Source organism: Amphiprion ocellaris, chromosome 2, assembly GCF_022539595.1.
Source record: "Amphiprion ocellaris isolate individual 3 ecotype Okinawa chromosome 2, ASM2253959v1, whole genome shotgun sequence".
Lineage (NCBI taxonomy): Eukaryota > Metazoa > Chordata > Actinopteri > Pomacentridae > Amphiprion > Amphiprion ocellaris.
The window spans coordinates 6,566,987-6,584,516 of record NC_072767.1 but is presented as its reverse complement, the minus strand read 5'-3'; the positions used below and the strand labels follow the sequence as shown (position 1 = coordinate 6,584,516).

At 40.3% G+C, this 17,530-nt stretch overlaps 1 protein-coding gene across 1 annotated transcript; it reads left to right on the top strand.

The window, feature by feature from the left end:
* The first annotated feature begins 456 nt into the window (after window positions 1–456).
* On the top strand, window positions 457–16,018 carry misp (mitotic spindle positioning). Its single transcript, XM_035945415.2, has 6 exons — window positions 457–593; window positions 2,970–3,129; window positions 9,500–11,567; window positions 13,171–13,379; window positions 14,871–14,909; window positions 15,513–16,018. Exons 1-6 carry the CDS (start codon window positions 457–459, stop codon window positions 15,600–15,602), a joined length of 2,703 nt encoding a protein of 900 aa, XP_035801308.2. The 3' UTR covers window positions 15,603–16,018.
* Window positions 16,019–17,530: the final 1,512 nt, after the last annotated feature.

The window sequence follows — 17,530 nt, the reverse complement described above, 5'->3', positions numbered from 1 at the left end:
CATCCTTCTCCGGTTGTCATGGTAACCTGCTGACAGGTTGGTGCTGCCCCCTGCAGGACGCTGAAGGAGCTGCTTCAGTCCAATTCCAATGAATCTGTTGGTGTTGCAGTTTGTATTGGAGTTTAATCAACCAGTCAGAGTAAATACAGAGCTGTCTGTCTGTCTGTCTGCCTGCCTGCCTGCCTGTCTGTCTGCCTGCCTGTCTGTCTGTCTGTCTGTCTGTCTGTCTGTCTGTCTGTCTTGTGTTACTCCACCAGCTGAAGTTTCTGTTTAAATCTTCACCTACATTTATTTCTGTGTAAAACAAACTGCTGCTGTGATCTGAGTGTGCGTGTGTGTGTGAGAGTGTGTGTGTGTGTGAGTGTGTGTGTGTGTGAGTGTGTGAGAGAGTGTGTGTGTGTGTGTATGTGTGTGTGTGTGTGTGTGTGTGTTGCTGAGCAGCGGAATTTGTCAGGAATGCTGCTGACCAACACAAACACTCACACAATAACCAACCACACACACACACACTCTCACACACACACACACACACCCTGGGACAGCGACGGTGTGGTCAGTCCTCCATCAGCTGGTCGAGGTGAACCTGCTGTTCGGTGAGTCTGTTTATCTTTGTTTACTCTCACCTGTGTGACATCATCATGGCATCACGTACCTGTGTTTGTCTCTGATCAGTTGTTCTTTTAAAAACTCATTTGTTGATGTAAACAACACTGGCCCCGCCCTCTTCCAGCACCTGGGCGACAGTTTTGTTTACGCACATCAGCAGTGAACAATCAAAAGACAGAAACGAAGCAGAAAATGACAATAAGTAGACAGAAAAAGACAAGAATAAGACATGAAATGACAAAAACAAGACACAAAACGACAGAAACAAAACAGAAAATGAAAAAAACGAGACACAAGACAAAAACAAGACAGAAAACAACAAATTGGAACACAAAAGACAAAAACAGGACAGAAAATGACAAAAAAGATACAAAAAAACAAAAGCAAGACATAAAATGACAAAAACAAGACACAAAAACAGCAAAAACGAAATAGAAAATTACAAAAATGAGACGCAAAACACAGAAACAAGACACAAAACGACAGTAAACAAAGAAATATCTGAAGCAGGTTCAGCTAATCCTGGATTTCTGCTGGTATCCGTGTTCTGAGCACGCTCACATGAAGGAGGCGGGGCAACAGATGACCAATCACAGGCGACATATTTTACAAATGAAGGATTTTAATCTCAGAATGGAAGTAATGGCAGGAGCTGATTGGTCAGTAGGCGGAGCTTCCTAACTCTATGATCTCTCACCTGGAATCACCTGCTCCACCGCCGCTCAGGTGTCCAGCATCAGTTACCATGGCAATGAACAAACAAATCACCTCAGTCCTGACAAACCAGAGCTAAACCTGAAGTCTCCTCGATGACCTCAAACCTGCCTCTGATGATGTCACATGTTTGTTTACGTTGTTTTCTGTCAACAAACAAACAGCAGGACATTTTTCAGCCGAACTCCATTTTTTGTTTATTTGTTTGGTTGCTTGTTTGTTTTTGTGTGATGAATCTGATGTTTGAACTTTTACAATTTTTTTAAATCTAATTTCTTAAGCTTCTCATTCAGATTAAATTAGTTTCAGTCTCATTTAGCCGAAATATTAAAAATGAAAAATAAAAAGAAGCAGCAAAAACAAATAAAAATGAAAGAAATGAATCAAATAAATTCTGATGTCAACATTTTCTAAAAGTATCGGTAACATTTTTTAGAAAAAAAAATATGTATACATATATATATATATAAATATATATATAAATATATATAAATATATATATATATATATATATATATATATATATATATATATATATATATATATATATATATATATATATATATATATATATATATATATATATATATATATACATATATATATATATATATATATATATACACACACACACACTACCAGTCATAATTTTGGACACACTTTCTCATTTTCCCTATCTTCATGACTATTTTCATTGTAGATTGTAACTGAAGGCATCAAAGCCATGAATGAACACAGATGGAATTATGCAGGAAACAAAAAAGTATGAAATAAGATTCTTCAAATGATTCAGTTTGAATTAAAAATTGCCAATAATGACTCAAAATATGTCCAGTATAACTCATAAAACAAGTTGAAATTAGTCCAAAATGACTTGAAACCTGTTCAAAGCTACTCAAAATTTACCAAAACATGTTAAAAATGGTTCAAGATGACTGAATATATGTCCAGCATTTGTTAAATGTTGTCGCAGATGACCCGAAAGAAGTTCCACATAACCCTTAACAAGTCCCAAAAAGCTCAAAATTTGTTTGAAATGATTGAATTTTTCCAAACAAATTAAAAATTGATAGTAATGACTCAAAATCTGTCTAAAATAACTTGTAAAACAAGTTGAAATTTATCCAAAACTATTTTAATTGTAACAAATGAGTTGAAATTTCTCCACAGTGAATTGAAGCTTGTGTTCAGTGACTGGAAATGTGCCCTAAATGACTCAAAAATCATCCAAACTGACCAAAACTTTATCCATTATGAGTAAATATTTGTCCACAATGACTTGAAACCTGCTCAAAACTACTCAAAACTTCTCACAAGATGTTAAAAATGGTCCAAAATTAGTTAAATTTGCTCCCAAATGACTCAAAAGAAGTCCCAGATACACAATTTCAACAATTTCTAAAAATATCGTCACAAACTGAAAACTCATCACATCACTGAACATTCGTCTCAGTTCAGCCCGATCAGTACTCTGATCAGTACTCTGATCAATACTCTGATCAATACTCTGACCAATACTCTGATCAGTACTCTGATCAGTACTCTGATCAATACTCTGACCAATACTCTGATCAGTACTCTGATCAGTACTCTGACCAATACTCTGACCAATACTCTGACCAATACTCTGACCGGTCTGTCTGTCTCAGGGCTGATGCTGATTGGTTCCTGCTGGCTGTCAGTCTGACTGACATCATCACCATCATCACCAGACCAGAACCAGTAGGAACCAGTGGGGTCCAGGTGAGGATGTTCAGGTACACGGCGCCGTGGCAGGTTCTGTGTCACAGTCTGGACCAGGAGAGCAAGGTGAGACACAAACAACAAACAACTGCAAACAATTAATTGCCCCCCTGGTTTTCATTGGCTCCCTGGGGACAAATATAGTTTTCTGAATGTGGAACAACAAACACAAACAAACACAAACAGTAAACACACCAACAGGCTGCTGTGGTGTTTGTCCAGCAGGGGGCAGCAGCAGCACAGGAGGTTCCTCTGTCAGTCTTCAAATACTACTACTAGTACTACTACTAGTACTACTACTACTGCTACTACTGCTACTACTACTGCTACTAGTGCTACTACTATTACTACTACTGCTACTACTGCTACTATTAGTACTACTACTGCTACTACTGCTACTATTAGTACTACTACTGCTACTACTGCTACTACTAGTGCTACTACTATTACTACTACTGCTACTACTGCTACTATTAGTACTACTACTGCTTCTACTGCTACTACTGCTACTACTATTACTACTACTGCTACTACTACTACTACTACTACTACTGCTACTGCTACTACTGCTACTACTACTACTACTATTACTACTACTGCTACTACTAGTACTAGTACTACTACTACTACTACTACTGCTACCACTAATAATAATAATAATGACAATAATAATAATAATAATAATAATTGTTAATGATAATAATAATGTTAATAATGATAATAATAATAGCAATAATAATAACGATAATAATAATAATAGCAATGATAATAATAATGAAAATAATAACAAGACACCTGAAAGAACATGCTAAAATGCTCAGTGTCTGATTTGAATCTTTATTATTTTTATTATTCAGGTTACAGTTATTTATACATTCAAACTAGAGCTGTTAACAAAAATGTTTCTAGCAGAAAAAGAAGATTGTTAATTGATATAAATTTTTAATTTTGGTGTTTATTTATGGCATGAATTTACCTCAGTAATGTAAATATAAAGGATGAAAACCGTACAAAAATTATATAAAATACAACTTTACCTGAATATGAATTAATTATTATTATTATTATTATTATTATTATTATTATTATTATTATTATTATTATTATTATTATTATTATTAATAATAATAAATATTAATGCTGAGACCTGAAAATGTTATTACTAAAATTAATCTCAACTAAAGTTCCAGTGATCATTTTACTTTTATGTATTAATCTTTTTTTTTTTACAATTATTTTTAAACTTTGGTTATTTCAGCTTGAGATTAATGAAGCAGTTTGAACCTAAAGACAAACCTGATTCAGACTTTAGACTGAAACTCACATTGAGGAGTGTCTGTGTGGGCGTGGCCTATTCAACGGCGCTGTCTGTGTGGGCGTGGCCTATCTAGACAGTTGTGTGTGTGTGTGTGTGTGTGTGTGTGTGTGTGTGTGTGTGTGTGTGTGTGTGTGTGTGTGTGTGTGTGTGGGCGTGGTATATCCCAAATGGCGTTGCGGATGGGCGTGGCCTACCCATATTGTGCTGCGTGTAGGCGTGACGTGTTGTCGTGGGCGTGGCCTCTGACCATGACCTTTGTCGCATCAGTCATTGGGTTCAGTTTGAGCTGCTGACAAAAAAGTGATCGGAGGTAAGAAAAGCTTCAGCATTTTAATCCACAGGTGAAACCAGCTAATCTCTGTTTTTGATTATCAATCACTCCAACTGATTTACACAGAAAATAACAGTTTCTTTTACTGTACTACAACAATAATTAAGAGTTTGAGTCTTTCTGTGTTCAGAGAACTTTGAATGAGATTCTGTTCAACCAACAAACTGAATGAACTTTCCATCTGTAATCAAAGACGTGAATAAACATCTGATTACATCAAAGAGTCCTGATCTAAAGGTGAAGAAAAGTGAAGATATTAAGACAGTCTCAAAGTTTTATCAACTTAAATTCAGTTTTACATCAACTAACGCAGATGAAAGCGATGCAGAATTATTAACATCAAAATAATGTTTCAAACTTTAAATGTTTCTAGAAATCCCTAAATTATTTTAATGATTTTTAAATTTAATATTTATTCTGCGGCCTGAACTTCATGACATTGTTCTAACAGCTCTGCTCGATTACTTTTTACAAGAAGTACACAGATCCTTTACTGAGGTAAAAGTACTGTAAAAAGTAATGGAGTACCAGGTTCAGTATTTCTGTGTCAGATGAAGAAGAGTAGAAGGACAAAAACTACGTTTTAGTTCTTCAAATGCTTGCTGAAGCACAGTACCAGAGTAAATGTACTTAGTTACTTTCCTGAGGATTAGCTGGTCCGTCTGAGGTGATGTCATGTGTTGTTTCCATGGTAACAGATGTTGAGGTTTAAACTGTTGAGTTCCTGCAGTTTGTTTATTTTCTGCTTCACTTTTTGACAGAAACGTCTTGATTTAATTCAGAGTATAATATAAAATAATTTATATGCTGCTGAACTTTAATCGCTCATGTTCAGAACTTTCATATCTCAGATTTTTAAAAATGTTTAATGCTCTAGTTAATGTTTTTTTTATTCTAACTTTGCTTTTTAACATTTTATTCATCCTGGTTTCTTATTTCTGTTGACCTTTACGTTCCTGAATGAATGAATGTCGTCCCATCAGAGTGACTCTGAGCCTCTGTTGAAGTAAATGTTCTTTAAACGCTGAGCAGAACGTTTTAAAACCTCCACCTGTCTGTCTGTTGATGTAAACAGCTTCTTAAACATTTTATCAGCTGACAGCAGCCGTCCGTCTGCAGGAGTGGCAGCTTATCTCCCACTGCCACACTGATGCTAACACTCTGCTAACGCTCTGCTAACGCTCGGCTAACGCTGTCTTCTCTCTGAATGCAGCCGTCTTAAAGCAGTTTGCAGCAGCTGCTTTGTGTTTGAGCAGAGAAATGATTGAAAGTCGTGTTGTTGGTTTGATCAAACATCTGCAACGCAAGTAGAACCAGAACCTCCAGACTTTGGTTTCCTTTAATCCAGCCAGATGCAGCATCCTGAACATTTCTCATCTCAGATTTCGGGATTATTTTCTCTCTGAGACTGACTCGTGTCTCTTTGTTCGGACACACCTTCTCCTTTAATGGCTCTTCTTTATCTTCATGACAATTTTCATTGTAGATTCTCACTGAAGGCATCAAAACCATGAATGAACACAGATGGAATTATGCAGGAAACAAAAAAGTGTGAAATAAGTCAGAACACATTATATTTCAGATTCGTCAAATGATTCGATTTGAATTAAAACTTGACAATATGTCCAAAATAACTCGTAAAAAAAAGTTGAAATTAGTCCAAAATGACTCAAAACCTGTTCAAAGCGACTCAAAATTTCTTAAAATGTGTTAAAAATGGTACAAGATGATTCAAAATATGTCCAAAATTTGTTAAATCTTGTTGCCAATGACCCAAAAGAAGTCCCAGATAACCCTGAACAAGTCCCAAAAAAATCTAAATTTGTTTGAAATGATTGAATTTGTCCAAACTAATTAAAAATTGCCAATAATGACTCAAAATCTGTCTAAAATAATCGAAATGTGTCCTAAACAGTATGGGCTCAAGCTTCACCTTCTACAGTAAGGACAATTTCTTCATTATACAACCAGGCTCTAAAAATAATGGATAAAAAAACCTACCGGTGGCATCATTGCAATATACAAAAAAAATACAATCTTATGAGTTTTGACAGTTTTGTACACTTGTGTTCTCTTAAATTAGTATTCAAATGTATCAATAACCTTGCACCTGAACCTCTTCATCAATATATTCAAAGAACAATAATAGAGTAACGAGAAGCACAGTGGAAGGAAACTGCAGGATTCAATGCCGCAGAACCACTTTTGGACAGTCTGCTTTTTCAATCAAAGGTTGCAAACTTTGAAACATTTTACCAACTGAAATAAAATCAATAACTAATATTAAAACCTTCACAAAAAAAGTTAAGGCATGGCTTAAAGCAAACCAGAGCTGTACTCATTTTTAAAGTGTTGTAGTTTAAATAGTTAATTTGGATTGATTTGTAACATTTTACTTTTTCTTTTCCTTCTTGCTTTTGTTTTACAGATTTGTGAGGATTTTTAACTTAATTTTGTAAGTTATGGTTGTATTTGTTCAGGTTTTTCGTATATTGTACTTTTAAAGGATTGTGATCTTGTATGTTTTGGTTGTTTTAAAAGCCCAACTAGGGACAGGAGTTGAGAATTAGTTGTAGCTAAAACTGTACATGCAACACATCGGATTCATGAACTGTATTGAAGCTATGTTAATTGCATTGTCCATATTAAATAAACAAATAAATAAATAAATAAATGACTCAAAAATCATCCAAACTGACTCAAACTTTATCCATTATGAGTAAATATTTGTCCACAATGACTTGAAACCTGTTCAAAACTACTTAAAGCTTCTCAAAACATGGTAAAAATGGTCCAAAATTTGTTAAATCTGCTCCTGAACGACTCAAAAGAAGTCCCAGATTTAAAAAATGACTCAAAATATGTCCAAAAATTTGTTAATGCTTGTCGTAGATGACCCAAAAGACGTCCCAAATAACCCCCAAAAAAACTCAAAATTTGTTCACAATGATTGAATTTGTCCAAATGAATTAAAAATTGCCAATAATGACTCAAAATATGTCTAAAATAACTTGTAAAACAAGTTGAAACTTTCCCAAAACTACTTTAATTGGAGTAATAACTTGAAAATTTTTAATAATGAATTGAAGCTTGTGTTCAATGACTGGAAATGTGTCCTAAATGACTCAAAAATCATCCAAACTGACTCAAACTTTATCCATTATGAGTAAATATTTGTCCACAATGACTTGAAACCTGGGGCTGCACAGTGGCGTAGTGGTTAGCACTTTCGCCTTGCAGCTAGAAGATCCCTGGTTCGCGTCCCGGCTTTCCCGGGATCTTTCTGCATGGAGTTTGCATGTTCTCCCTGTGCATGCGTGGGTTTTCTCCGGGTACTCCGGCTTCCTCCCACAGTCCAAAAAATATGCTGAGGTTAATTGATGATTCTAAATTGCCCGTAGGTGTGAATGTGAGAGTGATTGTTTGTCTCTGTATGTAGCCCTGTGACAGACTGGTGACCTGTCTAGGGTGTCCCCTGCCTTCACCTGAGTCAGCTGGGATAGACTCCAACCCCCCCCGCGACCCGAGTGAGGATTAAGCGGTGTATAGATGATGGATGAATAGATGGATGGATGGACTTGAAACCTGCTCAAAACTACTTAAAACTTCTCAAAACATGTTAAAAATGGTCGAAAATTTGTTAAATCTGGTCTCAAAACATGTTCAAAATGGTCCAAAATTAGTTAAATCTGGTCCCAAACGACTCAAAAGAAGTCCCAGATAATCCTGAACAAATCCCAAGAAACTCTGAGTTTGTTCAAAGTGATTCAGTTTGAATTAAAAATTGCCAGTAATGACTCAAAATATGTGTAAAATAACTCATAAAACAAGTTGAAATTAGTCCAAAATGACTCAAAACCTGTTCAAAGCTACTCAAAATTTCCCAAAACATATTAAAAATGGTACAAGATGACTCGAAATTTGTTAAATCTTGTCAAATTATTCACATTGTGAGAATCTACACTGTAAATAGTCATGAAAAGAAAGAAAAAGCATGAAATGAGATGGTGTGTCCAAACTTTTGACCTGTTCAGAACATTATTCATGGTGAGTTATATTCATATTTCTGGTTTCTTCGGCAGCTTGTTTCTGCTCAGAGCAGCTTTATAATCCGTTTATCTGATCACACTCTACCTGAAGTTTATGACTCTTTGGGGTTGAACCTTCGACCTGCTTGTTATCATTTTATGATCCTGAGATTTATCTGCGGAACTGAATCTGAGGAACATGAAACTTTCCAGCAGTCCAAAAGTCTCAGACCCTGAACGCTGCTTTTGATTTGAACTGAATTATTACAGGTAATAAGTGCAGAGTCCAGCCTGCTGCCGTCAAAATCAGCTCCATCTCTTTTATGAGCAATGATGTAAATCATGTTATCACCAGTCGATCCGTTCTAATAAACTTTATTGACATTCCTCACATTTCCCGGAATGCAGATTTATTCCCTCCAAATCATAAAAGCTCAGAGCTGCTCCCAGGTGGACTCCAGTTCCCACGATGCTTTGCAGTCACATTCAATGGAGACCAATTTATTAGTGATTAATAAAACAACAAAACTTTCCTCTATAGAACACAGAAAGCCATTGTAACCGGCATGTTGCCATGGAAACCAATCTCTCCTGTTTCCAGTTGGTACTCTATGATTTGGTGCAGACGTCTCTGTAGTTTCCATAGTAACTGTGTTCCCTTCTCTGTTGCTGTAATAGTAACCTGTCCTCCCTGTTGTTGCCATGGTAATGTCTTATTCTTGTCGCTGCCATGGTAACCTCCCATTCCTGTCCCTTCAGAGACTCTCGGCAGGCGACCGCCGGGATGCTTTGACTCTCCGGAGTTCCCAGACTTTGACCTCCGTTCATCATCTCCAACTCTCAGAGCCTCCGCCCTCTGTTAGCTCCACAGCGGCCCCTGTCGGCTCCACAGCGCCCTCTAGCAGCTCCACAGCGCCCACTTTCAGCTCCACAGTGCCCAGTGTCGCCTCCACAGCGGCCCCCGTTGCCTCCACAGCGGCCCCCGTCACCTCCACAGCGCCCCCCGTCAGCTCCACAGTGCCCCCCATCACCTCCACAGCGCCCCCTGCAGCCATGGACAGTTTTCCCAGGAAGTGGGTGTTGAAGCCTCTCTCTCCGCTGCTGCAACCCTCAGACCTGCGCACCATCGCTGGCCCCGCCCCCCACCCGGATGAGCTGAATTTTAGCAGCATCTCTGTGACTCGTCAGTCCTCGGTGGTCGTGTCCTCACTGCAGGAGGAGAAGTCCAAGGATGTGGTGGTTGAAGCCCGGCAGGTCGCCATGTCGCAGGACGGAGGCAGCACCAGCGACGAGTGGCAGCCCAGCAGCCCCAGCAGCAGCGGCTCCAGCTCGCACTGTGGGTTTTACTCCTTCGTAGACGATCCAGACAGTCCCGAGGCCGAGCTGAACGAAGCCTGGATGGTGTCGACGCAGCGGCAGGCGACTTTGGCAACGCTGAAGGAGGAGAGAGGATTCAAACTACAGACCTACAGCAGCAACAGGAAGCCAGAGAGCCTGTTCTCCGACTCCAACGGTGACTCGCTGTACAGAGTTGATTCAAACATCCCAGCAGTCAGGGAGGACGAGGAGAAGCAGCTCCGTAAGGAGATCATCCGCAACCAAGCACCCAAGAAGAACCCAGCTCTAAAGGAGCAGCAGAGATCACTGGAGAGTCTGGATCTGAACCGATCTACCGACAAACTCATCGAAGGCTTCAGTTTGAGCTACAGCCCTGTCAGAGCAGAACCGCCCCGACACGCTCAGCCCGGGACCATCGACAATGAGCAGATCAACTTCAACGCTGTGCGAAAGCAGTTCCTGAAAATGGAGCAGGACCGGCTGATGGCGCTGCTCCACCCACTGAGGTCCTCAAAGACACACCTGAGCTCATCTCATCCTGACGTGTTCCCAGCAGGGAGGCTGGAGGATGGCGACAATTCAACAACATTTAAAGCAGCGGCAGAAGAAGAGACATATCCACAGAGGAGTGTGACGGTGCTACAGTCTCAGGACAGCGTGTTTGATGACCTGGACTCCCACCTGGAACAGCTGGAGGTGGGCAGCAACATCATCACCAGCAAAGGCCTGTTCAGCAGCTACAATGACCTGGACGGAAATACCATCATGTCCAGCGATGCCTCTGAAACCCCGATTGAAAGGGAGATCCGGTTAGTTCAGGAACGTGAGCAGAACCTGCGACACTCTCGAGGCCTGAAGCACAGCAACAGCCAGGAGATGATCGAGATCACAACCAAACGTTTACAGTTGCCGCTGACGCCCAGAACCAAAGACAGGAGCCGAGTGAGCTTCATCTTCCAGAGGGAGATGCAGAACCAGAGAAAGGAGGACCCTCAGCTGACAGAAGACAGTCGAGATGCGCTGCAGAAGCTGGAAGACACGAGGAAGAAGTCGGGTCCAGAAGACGATGATTGGACCGACAGCTCGGTGTTCCTCTCTCCTTGCTGTCCTCATCGACACCCAGAAGAATCCGAGTTCAGCCGAGCGAGTCTGGATCTGTCCTCTCTGACTGAGACGGACTCAAGGCATTTCCGCCGAGAACGAGATCTTTCTTCTTCCTCCAACTCCTCCTCCTCCCCAACACTGCCTCCATCCTGGACCACCCCTCAGCTCTGGAGGGGGAACCTGGAATCCACCAGCCGGCAGTCCAGAGGACAAGGAGCCCCAGACTTCATCGAGAAGGAGATCGAGGAGGCCCTGAGGCGGGAGCAGGAGCTGAAGGAGCTGAGGGAGTCCAGGGAGGAGCACCGGCCGACATTCTCTCCGGCTCCTCTGGTTGAACAGGCGACCAGAACGGCCGTCAGTCAGTTCTACCCACCTTTAACCACAGGTATGCCTCATCGAGACACCTGGACACATGCAGCACTTGGCACATTTTTATTACAAATGTCTTAAAGTTAAACAAAGAAAAAGAACTGCTTCAACTTAGGAAATGTAAATGGACAGATAGTCTGTATGTAACTGCTGATCCGATTCAACCGCAGCTCAGAGAAAACTTCTAAAACCCATCTATGAGGATTATTTCAACAGAGCTTTAGGAGTCCAAGGTCCCATGAACGGAACGGAAGTTTTCTCATGATTGTTTCTGAGAAATTCGTTGACATAAACAGGGAAAGTTTGAAAATAAAATCAGTGGACCGACACCCAGAAACCAGGTGAAGTTTCACGTAGAATCAATAAAACCTGACGAGATGCTGCAGCAGCTTTTAAATCTCAGCAGGTTTTAAATCTCAGCAGGTTTTCTGAACCTTGAGATGCTAAAGTCATGAGATGAGATCGGGCTTGCCCAGGGTGGTGTGGCTGTAAGCTGAAATCATCAGAAAAAGAATAAACTCCGCTGGTCACATATAAACCAGACAGACACACAATCAGTAACTCAGCCACACAAAAGAACAAAGTCCAGCAACATCCACTGTGTGAATCAGTAACAGGCTGTAGCACAACTGTTACATAACAGACGACAGCACAACAACCCGACAACACAACAGACCGACAACACAACAGACTGACAACACAACAAACCGACAACACAACAGACCGACAACACAACAGACCAACAACACAACAAACCGACAACACAACAGACTGACAACACAACAAACCAACAACACAACAGACCGACAACACAGCAAACCGACAACACAGACGACAACACAGCAAACCTACAACACAACAGAAGATAACACAACTGACTGACAACACAACAAACTGACAACTAAACAGACCAAAAACACAACAGACTGACAACACAACAGACCGACAACACAACAGACCGACAACACAACAAACCAACAACACAGCAAACCGACAACACAACAGACGATAACACAACTGACAACACAACAGACCAACAACACAACAGACAACTTAGCAGACTGACAACACAACAAACTGACAACACCACAGACCGACAACACAACAGACCGACAACACAACAAACCGACAACACAACAGACGATAATACAACAAACTGACAACACAACAGACCAACAACACAACAGAACTTAGCAGACTGACAACACAACAAACTGACAACACCACAGACCGACAACACAACAAACCGACAACACAACAGAGGATAACACAACTGACTGACAACACAACAAACTGACAACTACACAGACCGAAAACACAACAGACTGACAACAGGCCAACAATACAACAGACCGACAACACAACAGACCGACAACACAACAGACCGACAACACAACGGACCGACAACACAACAGACCATCAACACAACGGACCAAACATTGTTGCTGCATTCTGATTGGTTTAAAGACAAACAGAGGTCTTCTGACTGACCTCAGTATCATTGTTGGGAAACAGATGCTAACTGATGCTAACAGAAGTCTGCTAGCAGAAACAGCGCCACCTGGTGTTCAAATACAAACTGATGAGACATCACAGATGTATTTCCTGCTGTGTTTCAGACAAACCTGTCAGTGTTTCCTCTCCTCGTCCATCCGGCCATCTGTCCTCCATCTCCCTGGTCACCGCTCAGCCCTGGACCTCCTCCTCCTCCTCCTCCTTCTCCTCCTCTTCACCGGCGGTTCGCTTGCCGTCAGTTCGTGGTCTGACAGAGACGCTGCTGCAGGACTTCGAGGAGCGACGAGCCAAACTGAAGCTTGAGGAGAGCTCGGTGGGTGTTGGTTCTGCTGCTGGTTTTGGGTTCCTCCTGGGGTCCGTTTCACAAAGCAGGTTTAGTGAAAACTCTGAGTCTGTTAACCCTGAAATGAGGGAAACTCTGAGTTTTCCATTTCAAAAAGGGAGGTAACTCAAACCAGAGAAAGACGGGTAACTCTAGCCTAGAGAGAGGTAACTGAAGCTCTCGGTCAGTTACCATAGTAACAGAGTCTATGAACCTAACCTGGTTGGGACCAGGTTTTTCTCAGTAAACCTCGAGTTTCTCTCTGTCTCCACCCTCTTTCAGCCACACGCTATTAGATTTCCTCATTCATTCATTCAGTCATCAGGCGAGTTTTGGCGAAGTCTAGTTCTGCTGTCTGTCAAAATGACGTCGTTTTATTAACGATCCAGTGGATGAAGGAGCAGAATTACTGCACAGAGAATTAAATATTCGTCGGGAGATCGTTTTCAGACCGCGCATAGATGTTCTTGCATTTCCGGACAATTATCTTTTTGAGCGGTATCATTTCACGTCACAGTCCATAATCTACATCCAACCTCATCCGTCCTTACATTTACAACATTACCAACCACAGTCATGCTCTCACATCCCAGCAGATATTGTGTGTTGTGCTGCGGTTCTTTGCAAATGGAAGTTTTTTTTATATAATGTCAGAGATGCAGAGAACTTCAGTAAGACAACTGTATGCAGGACGGTCAGAAAAGTGTGTCTGGATCTGAAACGACTTTTACCATCTTTGTGGTTTTCCCTGGACATAAACCTGTCAGAGTCATCAAGGAGGAGTTCCACAGGATTGCAGGTGAATGATGTAGAGATCTGTTAAATTCATTTTAAATCATATTGTTAATGACGTGCTGCAACCTCAGACTGGGATTAGTCATTTTAATTTCTTCTAGGATTTCCCAGGGAGTGTTTTTATATTTCATCTTAAGCTGCTGCCACATGCCCTTCTCCCCTGCAGGATTGCACCTAAATGAAATAACTTAATAGGCTACCATTCAAACAGTTTCCCCCTGTAATATTATTATGATTTAAACTTACGCATTGACCCGGGCAGCAATGTTCTCCCATACCGTCTCCCTCTCTTTTGTAGCTGCAGGTGCTGCACTTCTTTCTAAAAATGTGTTCAAACTCGTCATATGAGTGCATTAAGATTTCCAGTTCAAGTGGGGTGAAAAACGCAGCCCTCCGCTTCCCCGTTGCCATGGTGACTCGTCGAATCATGGCTCCATTGATACTGGCTTTTTATAGTTGTGGTGCACAAGCTTAACTCCGGGTGAAACTACTCCGAGTTGATTAAACCAACTTAAATCAGTTGTTCTGGAACTGGAAACTCAGAGTTTCCTATCTCAGAGTAGATCAACTCAGAATTCAGGGTTACACTCAGAGTTTGTGGAACCTGCTTTGTGAAACGGACCCCAGTGGAACATCTGATCCTGGTGACGTGTTTATATTAACATCCTGTTAACTTGTGTGTTTCAGTACGCAGGAATCCAGCCGGTCGACGACGTCAACAACGAGGTACGTCCTTCTAGGAACAGTTCTACATCTGAAGGAGCAGTTTCATATTTAGGAAGCAGCTTCAGTGTCTCTTTGTCTCCCCACCTTTGTGTCTCTTTGTCTCCCCATCTTTGTGTCTCTTTGTCCCTTCGTTTCTTCATCTTCTTGTCTCTGTCTCCTCATTTTCTTCTCTTCGTTTCCTCATGTTCTTGTCTCTTTGTCTACTTATTTTCTTGTCTCTTTGTCCCTTCATTTCCTCATCTTCTTGTCTTTTTGTTTCCTCATGTTCTTGTCTCTTTGTCTCTTTGCTTCCTAATCTTCTTGTGTCTTTGTCTCATCTTCTTGTCTCGTTGTCTCTTTGTTTCCTAATTTTCTTCTCTCTTTGTCTCCTCATTTTCTTGTCTCTTCGTTTCCTCATGTTCTTGTCTCTTTGTCTCTTTGTTTCCTTATTTTCTTGTCTCTTTGTCCCTTCGTTTCCTCATGTTCTTGTCCCTTTGTCTCCTCATCTTCTTCTTTCTTTAACTGTTCATTTCCTCATTTCCTCATCTTCTTGTCTCTTTGTCTCTTTGTTTCCTAATCTTCTTGTCTCCTCGTTCCTTCATCTCCTTGTGTCTTTGGTTTCAGGTTGTTGAATCAACTCGAGTTGTTCGACATAAAAACCAGCGAGCTCTGCGCTGGGAGGCTGGAGTGTACGCCAACCAGGAGAACCAGTAGGACCAGGAGAACCAGACCCAGGACCAGATCCAGGGCCCAGTCCAGGACCAGGGCCCGATCCTGATGCAGAGCTGGTCCTTACTGTGTGGACAGCTGTTCAGCAGCAGGACTGATTTCTTCCTTCAGCTGAGATTCAAATGGTTTTAAAGTAGGACGCTTCAACAGAAAAGGCTGATTGGTCCTTTACGATGTGTCCCCTGCCCTCGTCCAATCAGCTGCCAGTTGCCGAACAGCATCTGTAACAGGCAGGAAGTTCCTGATGCATGTAAAAGAGAAAGAAATAAAGAGCTCATATGAGTTAAGCAGCACTTTGTTTGTTCTGCAGACTTTTAATCTGACGCAGCACAAAACCACATTTCTGAAGTCATTCATGATTTAAAGCTGATGTTTCTGAAAGAATAAAAATGATAAACGTCCTCAGACTGTCCTGCCGTTTGTCCACTGACACAGAAACAGAACATCATGAAGAAAAGTCAGTCCAGTAAACTCTGAACATCTGACTGCAGAGAATAAAACACAGTTATAACGCTTTAAAAACACATTTATGGTACATTTTAAACTGCTGCAGGTGACATCAACGTGGATGATGGAAACTGCTTGCTGAGGTTAAGGAGAGAATCAGTTAAATATAACGTTCATCCATCAGACCAGCTGTAAAAGGGTCAATACGTAATTGTGGGACTTTTTTGTAACGTACTTGTCGTGTATCATAGTTGACATTTTTGCTGTTTTCAGGCCTAAAATCAACATTTCTGTTATTCTGACCAAACACCACATGGCATTTTTAGACAAAGATTCTTTGAAAATATTATATATACAATTGAGTAAAATTGAAATTGAAAGTTATTTATAAAGATTTTGTAGTAAAACCGTTCCACACTTGACTGACAGACTATATTAAACTATATTAACTCAGAAAGCCTTGGAGTCTGGCCAGTCTTTTCTTCAGGAGGAAATGACATCATGTGGAGCAGGTCATGTGATCTAGAATTAACACACTTCCTTGAGAGGTGTTTTTGTAATGGGGATCTTAGTTGAAAGTGATTTCTCGGGCACAGATACAATTTGCTATTTTCCATATAAAATTTGACATATTTCAAAAAAAAAAAAAAATCTGTCATGATTATCTCAACTTAATAAAAAGAACACAATCAAAACAGTTTTTGAATCAGCTCATTTTATTATTGTTTAGCTAATTAGAAGTTGGTTGTTATTAAATTCGGACGGTTATTTAGTTGACATTTTAGTGATATCCAGTCATTTTTTTTATGAAAAACCAAGACACAAAGTGACAAAAATGAGACACAAAACAACAAAAAGGAGACAGAAAATGACAAAACAGAGACACAATGATAAAAACAAGACATAAAAGAACAAAATTGAGACAGAAAACGACAAAACCAAGACATAAAATGACAAAACAAGACATGAAACGACAAAAACGAAACACAAAATATCAAAAATGAGACACAAAGTCACAAAACAATTTTTCAAACAGCTCATTTTATGATTGTTTAGCTAATTAGAAAGTAGTTGTTACTAAATTTGGATGGTTATTTAGTTGACATTTTAGTGATATCCAGTCATTTTTTTTATTAATGATTGTTTCCATAATAAATAATTATGGAATTTGTAAAGACATGATCATAATGAACATAAAAACAGATTTTTTTTTTTACTTTCAATAAAAATGCATGCAAGTTACAGCCCATGTAATCCCTGACAGATGCACCTGAGAGACGCTGCTCAGGGATTAAAGCTCCCAGGTTAACCTGCAGTGGAAGCTGCCCGCGGCGCCTGTCAGAAAACACAGTCCAGAAACTCTAATCTTACAGACTCAATGCGGATGTTCAAACATTTTACAGTAAATATTGCATTCACCTCCGAACACAGTTCTATTCAGATTAACCGTGGAGCAGTTTTACTGT